This window comes from Aptenodytes forsteri, unplaced genomic scaffold, assembly GCF_000699145.1.
Source record: "Aptenodytes forsteri isolate BGI_AS27 unplaced genomic scaffold, ASM69914v1 Scaffold55, whole genome shotgun sequence".
In the NCBI taxonomy this organism is placed as follows: Eukaryota; Metazoa; Chordata; class Aves; order Sphenisciformes; family Spheniscidae; genus Aptenodytes; species Aptenodytes forsteri.
The window spans coordinates 1,029,860-1,039,718 of record NW_008796063.1 but is presented as its reverse complement, the minus strand read 5'-3'; the positions used below and the strand labels follow the sequence as shown (position 1 = coordinate 1,039,718).

The window sequence follows — 9,859 nt, the reverse complement described above, 5'->3', positions numbered from 1 at the left end:
AAGGTGTATAATAGCATAGGCCACCCCAGACTGTTTCAATCTTCCTTCCAATCTTAAAGACTGAACTCTTGTATGTTTGATTTAAAGGTACTTGTCCCATGAGCAAAATCTGCTGCCAAAAGCATTAGCGCATTTTCAAAGGACGTTCCTCAAATACAAATGAGCCAAACCTCTGTGATCATTTTAATTGGTCCAGCAGTGCTTGCAGCTAAAAGTGAAGCTGCCACCTACCATGGCAGACCAGACCTTTTCCCCTACCCTCTAATATTTGTGTTTCTGACATTTTAAAAAATAGTTGTCAGTCTTGCTCAGTCTGGGAGATTTATATAAATTCATGATCATGGCAGTTAACTTGATTCTGTCAAAACTGGTGTATAGGCTGTAAGATACTGCCCCATGGAAAGAAGAGAAATGGTCTTTCAAGATGGTCAGTGGTTTTGAGTAAGTAAAATTTCATTGATGCCAAAACACTTACAGCAATTTATTGGTTTCAGCTCCGATACCCTGATTTGGGTTGAAAAACTCTGATTGAAACTAGAGCAAAGATTTCGACTGGGATCTCTCTGCAAGTCTCCTCACACATGCCCATGCACGCACATGCCAACGCACACACATGTCCATGCAGAGCTGCCAGAATTTAAATGGACATTTCAACACCATTCTGCTTTTGTGTAGTCAGGAGTTTTTGTCCAAAACTTTTCAAGATGATACAGACAGCCTCATCATCCTCCACGCAGCCCTAGTGACAATGCCATGTAAGAGCATGAAGAGGGGTGCAGGCAACCCATCTCCTTTTGCCTGCCGGCTTTTCAAATGCCAAGGGTAAAAAGACATGGAGATCCTGGCTGCCTGTGCCAGGTGGCCCCAAGGCCCCATGTTCGTGGTCTGGGCTTTAAGCCTTTTCTTCTTTATAATGCAAACTCTTCTCAGTGCAGTCATTATGAGAGGAGTGAGGGATGTGGAACCAGCACCCCTTGTGCTGAAGGTCCCGAGGCTGAGTACTGCTGCCATTCGACCAAGCAACAGGCTCTCATCAGGTAGCTTGTGTTTGGAGTAGAGGTGTGTGACATTGACTGTTGAGTATGGTCTTAAAGTACCAGTAATGAGCACATTAACAAAACACACATTACGCTCTAGGACCAGTCTGTATGCAGGCAGTTGTTGATACCCATCCAAAGCCACCTTTGTGGAGAGAAGACGTACTTATCACATCTCTAAATCTTGTGCAGCCAATATGGTCTTGAAACCACTGCACGCAGTAGAATGCAGCTGAGGATATATCCTTCCCCTCCTGCCACCAGCAGCACTGGAAAACTAGCCTGTCTCAAGGATGAATGGTGAAGGTTTCAAAGACATGTTGGCTGGAGGCTGAGCAGGAACTGGTCAAGATTTACTGCTTCCACTTCCAATGTCTTGAGTTTCTGCTTTGCAGTCTCTGGCTCCTCTTCTTGGCATTAGGCCAGCAGGACAAGCAGCAGTGTTGGAGAGGTGACCCAGCCACACTGTTTTGGGCTCATTGTCCTTGTCTCTAAAGGCTGACCAAATATGAATCAGGTTTTGAAGGAAAATACATTCCTGAACACTGTTAGATTGACTCTGACTTCAGTTTCACCTACATGCTCTCCATAGAGAAATCAGTGGATTTTTGAGTCAAGCTGGATCCAATCAGACATCAGGGGCTAGGTTTAAAATTATTGCAAGAGCACTTTACAAAGAGGATGTCCATATTTCCATGAACAGCTGAATTATGGCTCTGCACTGGCCCACAAAAACATGCAGAGTGTCTCTGTGTTCATAGATGGGATAACTTCTTTTGTCAACAATGCATGTGGCTTAAGAACATCTCTTCATATACACCTCTTAAAAAGCACAAGGACCAAAACATGTAATCTCATTGCTAGCCATTGAGAAGTCATTAAGGGAGCTGTGGAAAGGGCTGCCAATGGGAAAGGGTAGTTCATTCTTTGTGCCTATCTGTGCTTTAAATATTCTAATAGGCTGTGAAATGCAGTGGAAATATCTCAAGCATGGCTACATCTCTACTAAGAAGCCAAATGGCAAAAAGCAACTCATTTCACAGAAGACACCAAACAACCCTGAAAACAATTTTCTGCCCTTTTAGGTCATGACTAGGTTCAAACTTGCAGTGTACGGGTGACAACTCGGTTTCTCATTATTTCCACCTGCAGCCATCCAATCTGTTGCAGCCTTGAACGTATAAAAGCATGATCAGGAGTTATATGAGAGTATGAAATTTCAAGGCATCTGCATTAAGTCAGAATAATAAGACTGTGCATCCTGTAAATTTAATAAATGATGAGCTTATTATCAGGTACTCCCATGCCTCACATGAGCAACTCCATCCAGTGCGTGGGAATACAGTACAGTAAGAGAAAAAAAGAAAGAAATACTAAAAGGTAACAAATAATAAGGCTTGCTTACTGTTGGTCTTTCTAACTCCAACAGAAGCAACTAAAGTGCATCAATCAGGTCTTTTTTCTGTGATAGGGATGTTCTCCAGTGTTTTTAACAGCTTGCAAATTCCTATGACTATAATCAGCCTGATCCCACTGTGCTCCCTGTCAGATACCACAATGGCTATAATCTGGCACCTGCTTGGTACAAAGCTTGGAAGTGAGGCTGGGTGCCCACAGAATAAAAATTAAGCGTGTTCACTGCAGAGGGGGAGGATCAGAGGGAATTTAGGAACACTGGTGACAGCCTTTTTTCTTCTCTCTCAGCAAGAGAGTCCTGACTATGACAGGTCAGAAAACGCTGCTATTGTTCTGCCTTAAACCTCCCTCTTCCAGATGCAGAATTTCACTTCCAGAACCAGCCAGCACGGGGATGTGTTCCCACTAAAATCAGCTACCTCCATCTGTCTCTTCTGGACTACCCAACTCACCCTATTGTCAGACTGTTCAGAAAGCAACGAACGTTTTCTTGCCTTAACCAGTTTGCAAATCCTCTTCCTCATGCCTGACTTACATAGGTACATATCCTAGAAAAGCAGTGGGTTTAGATAACCTAAGCTTTTTTCATCCTTCCAAATTCACTGGTTTTCCTCAGTGCAGAATTCAGTGGATCCCATCAACCTGGAACTGCCTCAAGCAGATTTTTCTATAGACAACCTGCCCCAGATCCTGATCATTCTCCCCTGTAAACTACTGCAGTGTCTCTGATAGAGATACCTCTGCAACTCTATGGAAATCTTTCATCAGTTTAGTAAAGTACGGAGACCTATATTACAACTTCATTCATACAAGAAAGCATTTTCTCATGGTCTGTGTTGTCTTTGAAATTCTCCATTGGAACTGGAAACTGTTAAACAGCAATCTACGTTGCTGTCTAGCTAAACATAAACAGACCCATGAATTGGATTCTCTCCTAACACAGCGTACCGGCTTTGATTCATGAAAACTGAGAATAAAAGACAGCAAAGTGATGTATAACACTAAATAATCTGCACATATCTTCAAGTGCTGTTATTGCCACTTTGCAAGACACAGAGACCCTGAATAGCTTGGCCACTCCTGTCCAGTTGGGAAGAGCCTAATGTGCTGTGGGCTCTCTTGCAAAGAGATAATAATAATGATAAGGACCGACAGCTTCACAGTCAGAGATGCAATGAGAAGTCAGGAGTTACTGGCTCCTAATGGTGGGCACGGCTCACCTCCCTTTTAACAGGGCCCAGAATTGTCAGGGTCTAAAAAAAGTGGAACAGCCCAGATGGATTGCGTCAAACTAAAAAAGGGAAGAAAAATGGGTTTTATCTGTAGGTCAGATCACACACTTGCCCTTGCTGTGGGACACTTGGTGTGTGAACTGCCTCTGCCCTCATTTCATCCTCCTGAACTGGAGACAGTAGCTTGGTCAGGAATAAAGGTTGCCTGCAAGCAGGGAAACCAGCACCAGCAGGTCCAAAAGCAGAGGGCCTGCAAATCAGGGAGACTGGCATGTCTGTAACAGCACAGCCAACACACCTTCATCTTGGAAACACCTTTCGGTTAAGGTAGGATTCCTCTCACCTGCGCTTAGCTGCCAAAAAATGAGGTGTATAGTCCATGTTAGCAGGCTAGGTTCCTTTTATAGTCAATGAAGAGAAGGGTTCATATTCTTCCCAGATCCCGTCCAACACCATCCTGAGGGATATGTGGATGGGTATAAGCCCAGCTGTGCAGGTTACAAGGGCAAGTCCATTCTACCTGCATTTCTCAACACCAGGACATGAAATTATCGTTGGTCACAGTGAGAGCAGAAACAGAGACAGCATGTGCTAAAAGCTACCTGGGCATGAATAGCAATGTACAGAAATTTCAGTGCTGCAAATTTCAATATTGTGATTGATAATGGAAAAATTCTTACTGTTAAAAAGGATATTACTATTACAAAGCTTTATAAGATACAGACAGGTGTAGTGAACAGTGAACTAACATTGACTTGAGAGTCAATCCACAGGAAAATATGGAAACTACTGAAATCCTGTCTGTGGTCATGATTCAAAGCAGTTCGCCCATTTCTTTCTGGGAAAGCATTTCTGTGATGCTAATAAATGTCCTATTTTTTGATGGTATCCTTTCTTTTACTCCCAAAATGACAGCTGAAGAAAATTACAGTGAAACAGTATCAAAGGTTGTTCAGATTGAATCTAATGCTATCTAGCAGGCAGTGGAATAAATACCAAAGGCAGCAGAAGCATCGTTTAAGCTAGGCTGAACAAAGCATGGAAGTATGCGCCCCTGTGTTTGTTTGGAGGGGGGGGCCTTTCCAGCTCTGCCTCCCCCAGCACGACCCACAGCCTGCAGCTGCAATTCCTCAGTGCAGGGAAAGACAGCAGCTCCGAGGAGAGCTGGTAAATCCCAGCCCAGCTTCAGGCTGGCCTGCGACTGTACAAAAGTGAAGGGCTGCATCAGGGTTTTGCCTGTATCTCCAGCACCCCGCAGAGGCACGCGGATCCGGGAAGGCAGATGCCAATGCCCGCACTGCTGCGGCTCAGTAGATGATTCCTTCTGGTTCCAGCAGCAAGTACTTCTTCATGGATGGGGGGATGGAGAGCAAGGGGACTCCTCGGTGGCACCTTTCTGACAATATTGCCCGAATAGCACATCTGCATAAATGCATGAGTGACCGTGGTGAATTGCTGCACACAGTGAACAAAGAGTCATAGAAGTCCTGGTGCCGCTGTAAAAAAACACAAACGTGTTTTAGGGAAATAAGGCTGGTTTCCTTCCCTCCCTTTGCCCTGCCCACAGGCAGCCCTTGGCAGAACAAGTTAAAAAGCGTAGACAGCTGTCCTGTCTGTTGGAGTCACATCAAGCACCAGGGACTTGGTTTAGCCAAATGCCTGCACAAAATTCTTATGCTTGCCTCAAATATTTAGTGTGAAGTTAAAGACCATGCTGAAATCTTTAGGCTTGGTATGTCATATCCATCAGTTTGAGGTGGGGGTTCCTCTGTGGCGTTAGTCCTGACCTGAACAGATGCTGCAGCCAGCTCAGGGTCAGTGCATGTGGATGAGTTAATCCCCTAAACCTCACCGTGGGGCAGCAAGGCAGCATAATGCCGGCGCTACCGATGAGTTCGCTGGGGCTGCTGAGCGGCAAAGTACCTTTGGTCTTGCTCATCGCTCCAGTGGCTTTTTAGAAGAAATAAAATTGCATCCCAACGAGAAGAAAAGTGCAGATGCTTACAAATGATGTTGAAATAAAAGAAGCAAACGGTAAATACCTGCGACTACGCATGACTTGACCTTACTTTATATTCTTGCTACTTGACAGGTCTGGTTACACTTTTTTTCAGATACACTTCATGTATGAAAAGTACAGATTTGTGTCAACAAAATTTTTTTCTTCAATTTCCTGTCAAATTTGGCAAAGAGCTTTGACAACAAAAATGACAATCTCAACAAAGAAATAGAGCAACTGTAGACTTTTCCAAATAAGAATGTTTCAATACTTCATTTTAAAGTTTTTGTTTGGAGAAAAAGATTTAGTTATTTTCTTTCTAATCACATTCGTAGCTCAGCAAAGCTTCTATTATTATTATTATTATTATTATTATTATTCATTCGTAGCTCAGCAAAGCTTCTATTATTATTATTATTATTATTATTATTATTATTATATTTAGGTGAAAAAGGAACATTAACATTTAATTTTGTGTTCACCCAAAATGGTTTCTTTTAATTTTTTTCTGAACAAAGCTGACCTGAAAAAACAGTTAGTCTCACAGTTCCTCTGGCTGTATAACGCTGCATTATAATACAGATGGGGTTCCCAAAACATCACTGATAATGCATAGCAGATATTGGTGCACTTAACTTCAGCACTGATTTGAAAATTTTGAAAAAGCCCAGAATTAATAAAAAACTAGGTTTAAACTGGAATATTGGATTGAGACTATGAGGATTTCTGAAGTAAAGGGATAGTTATGTCCAAGCATGTAGCTCGTCCCACAATTTTGCCTTTTGACAACATCTATTTTTCTTTGATCTCTTATTTTTCATTTAAATTCTCCCTTGCATTTGCAGCTAATGAGTCCTGCTCACAGAAATGCAACCCAGGCAACAGAACCAGAATATGTAGTCATTCACATGTAACACAGTACTTTTAAAAGATTTGCTGACTTAAAAAATATATAAATATATGCGTGGACAGATCTGAAGAACCACCAGTCACAGCCAGAATCTTTGCACTTGCTGAGTGCAGGGACAGCTGCACTCCTGCAGCATCCCTGCCAGGGGGTGCTCCAAAGGATAATGTTGCAATGAAAATTTCTCAAAAATATGTCTTTTGTCAGTGAGTGATATGCTTTTGTCAAGTGAGTGATATTAAATGGGGAAGTCCCAAATCCTCTGAGATGTTCTTCTCTTTCAAAAGCATTCTCACTTTTCTTTGGCCAGATATAGAGAATGCAAATAAGGAGCTTGGATTTTACTCAGTTGCAACTCATTAAGATCTTACCTCAAAGACATCATCAGGTATGGCTGCTTTCCACTTCGATGTTGATTTGATGTGTTCATAGGTATTGACGACAACCTCCACAGCTCTGGGGTGGGAATGACAGGCTTGTAGCACCTGCAGGCAGGATGCATAGAGACCATGAGGACCACCAAGAAGCTGGGGCTAGCCTGGATGCTTGGCACTGTGCAATGACACACTGAGACAGATGCAGCCAAAGAATTACGAGAGGATAAGGTTGGAGATGCAAAAGACGCAAGCCATGTCTACACCGCTTAGTGCAAGTGCAGCAAGAAATCCAGGCTAGCCCCCAGTGGAGCCGCGCACACCCCAGTTTAACGCAATACAGAAATACTGGCTTAGATCTCCAGAGCAGTGTAGCTTGCTGATGGGGGCAGCTTTATCATCTGAATCTGGCAATAACTTGTTCATAGCTAGGTTGAGTGTCTCGACACTAGGTAAAGCCATGCACAAAGTCCTTGCTCCAGGTCATGCAGCACAGGAACAGAAAAAATCCCATTATATGAATCAAAAATGCATTGTTACTGGAAAATTTAAAGACTGGGAGATAACACAGCTCAGAAGTAAGGCTCCCAAGCCACACGAGGCCTCTGAAATGACTGCTCGTTGCCCAGTAACTTTAGCTCAGTAGGAAAAAAAACAAAGCCTATTGTCATTCACACTCAGGGAATAGCACTTTGCATTCACACCGTACAATGCACATTTTTGTCCACACAGAAGACAGGCTTTCACAAACAAAACTGCAGAACATCCCTCTGGAATAAATATCATCCTACATATTTTACAGATGGCAAATGATGGTTTGGAAGGGAGACCCGCTCCATGCAACGGGAGACAGGCAGAGGCAGGAAGAGGAGACCCCAGACCCTTCTCTCAAATGGTCTCTAGGAAACTAAGGGTTATTTTGTAAAAGATGGGGCCAGCTCATCCTGGGCTCAAAAGGGCACAGCCAAAGGTTTGGCATTTTATTCAAAGGCCTCTGGTTGCTTGGCTTGTTGAAACTATATATACAGGTGAAAAGTTGCAAAATGTTGCTCAGGGCACAGGATGAGAGAGAATGAGTCCTGACTACAGCAAGCTTACTTAGTTGTGTGATATAAGAAGTCTGTCAGCTACTTCTGTCAGTGCCTTGGACTTTGCAGACGTTTAGAAATTCTTTGGGAGTGATCCTGCAATTATTTTTCTTTTTTTTTTTTTCATCAACTATAAGCCCAGGCCCAGCGTTTCCCCTTAATATCTCACATTTCCTGGGAATGAGCCCAAGCTTTATTGAGATCCACTTCATTTTGAATAGATTTGAATAGATTTTTAAACGTCAGAAGTGACAAACTGAATCAACTGGTCTGATCTCCAATCTTTGTTAGAGGCCATGAAATATGTATTTCGTATAACCCAGTTAAGCCTGTATGGAGCCAGGTTTGGCAAAGGCATGTAGGTCTTCTGAAATGAGAAAGTGAATCAGCTCTGAAAAATTAGGCTTGAACCAGCATTTAGAGTTTGGGGTTTCAGGTTGGTTAAGGACAAAAATGGGATCTGAGTCTGGTTTCTGGCATTAGCAACTGTAATTTCACTTCAGTTAAATGATACCACTCTTACAGCAGGTCGGCTTACAAGGTTTTGGGCATTCTGGGCCCATAGTCTACAAGGCTCCAGCAAATCCAGATACCACCAAACCCTGAAGTTTGGATCTCTCATCCCATTCCTGTTCAAGACATCACCTCTCTCAACATCCCTACTGTACAAAGCCATCCTTAACCTTGTGGAATTGCAGAGGATATATCCTAGCTGCTCCATGATTCAGCAGCAGCTGGTAGCAGATGTCAGGCTGGGCAGCTGGCCGCACAGATGTCACTTTTAGAATATACTGTAGTGGTGCACAGCCATTGACATCCATGATGTTTGCTTCTGCTCCTGCCTCCAGCAGCATATGCAGCAGGACGTGATCACAGTTCCAGGCAGCTTTGTGGAGCGGTGATTTGAAATCCTCATCACGAGTGTTCACTTCAGCTTTATAGTCTAACAGCATCCGACAGATGAGGTGGTGATCCGGGCTGTATATCTGATCCTTATAGTGAAGGGCCCAATAGGCTGCACAGGCCAGGGGAGTCTCCATGTAGGCATTGAGAGCATCAACGTGTGCTCCTTGTTCCACGTAAAAGGCCACGAGCTCAGGGATACCCAAACGTGCGACGATGTGCAGAGGAGTCTCCTCATCTTGGTTATTTGTTTTTATGTTCACATTTGCTCCTGCCAAAGAAAGATGATGGGTAAAAATGAAGGCAACGAAATCCTAGTTTGGCCATCTCTCTGCTTGAGCCCTGCTACCCAAGGGGAAGGTGGGGGTGGGCAACTGGCTTGAAAGACGCACATGGAAATGCAAATAGCTAGGGACATGGATTCTGCATTTCTTAAGCCCCCAGGAAACCCTTAGAAACTTCAGGTTCTTGGATCCAGCTTCAGACGTGATAGCTTGGCCCAGAGCTGGCAGAAGGCCTTATCTGAACGCTCTATTTTGGAGCAGCATGCAGGTCCAAATCTCTGTGTGAAATGCTTTTTCCTATAGGTTAAGAACTGAAGGGAAAAGGAGAGCTTTACTCCTACTCCGGAGAACAGCTCTGCTCAGATCTATACCCTGAGAACGCTTCCTGCAGCACCTCATTAACTGCGAGCCTGGAAGAAAGGACACTTTTTGATAGCTCCACAGATGATTTTGAAAAACCACAGCCGAAGTCCCCAGCTGAGGGTCTGGATCCCGTTTTCAAGCTGTTAAGGGGACGGGTAGGACTTGTCTACCTGTGCCGAGCGGCCGTCGCAGCTGAAGCAACAGCTCCATCTACTGAGCAGCGAAGCGGGGCCGCGGCGGGGGGGGCCGATCCCCC

At 43.9% G+C, this 9,859-nt stretch overlaps 1 protein-coding gene across 2 annotated transcripts in view; it reads right to left on the bottom strand.

Annotated features, from left to right (window-relative positions):
• Positions 1 to 461: 461 nt before the first annotated feature.
• Positions 462 to 9,859, bottom strand: part of ASB4 (ankyrin repeat and SOCS box containing 4) — a 16,612-nt gene continuing 7,214 nt past the window's right edge. Inside the window, exons 3-5 of one of the 2 annotated variants that reach the window (XM_019473982.1) lie at positions 8,717 to 9,227; positions 6,963 to 7,076; positions 462 to 5,181 (exon numbers count right to left, since the gene is read on the bottom strand). In XM_019473982.1, the coding sequence (XP_019329527.1) occupies positions 5,034 to 5,181; positions 6,963 to 7,076; positions 8,717 to 9,227 (773 nt within the window). In that variant the 3' untranslated portion in view covers positions 462 to 5,033. The remainder of the gene's footprint in view (positions 5,182 to 6,962; positions 7,077 to 8,716; positions 9,228 to 9,859) is intronic. The other variant, XM_009286342.1, reaches the window with a different exon arrangement.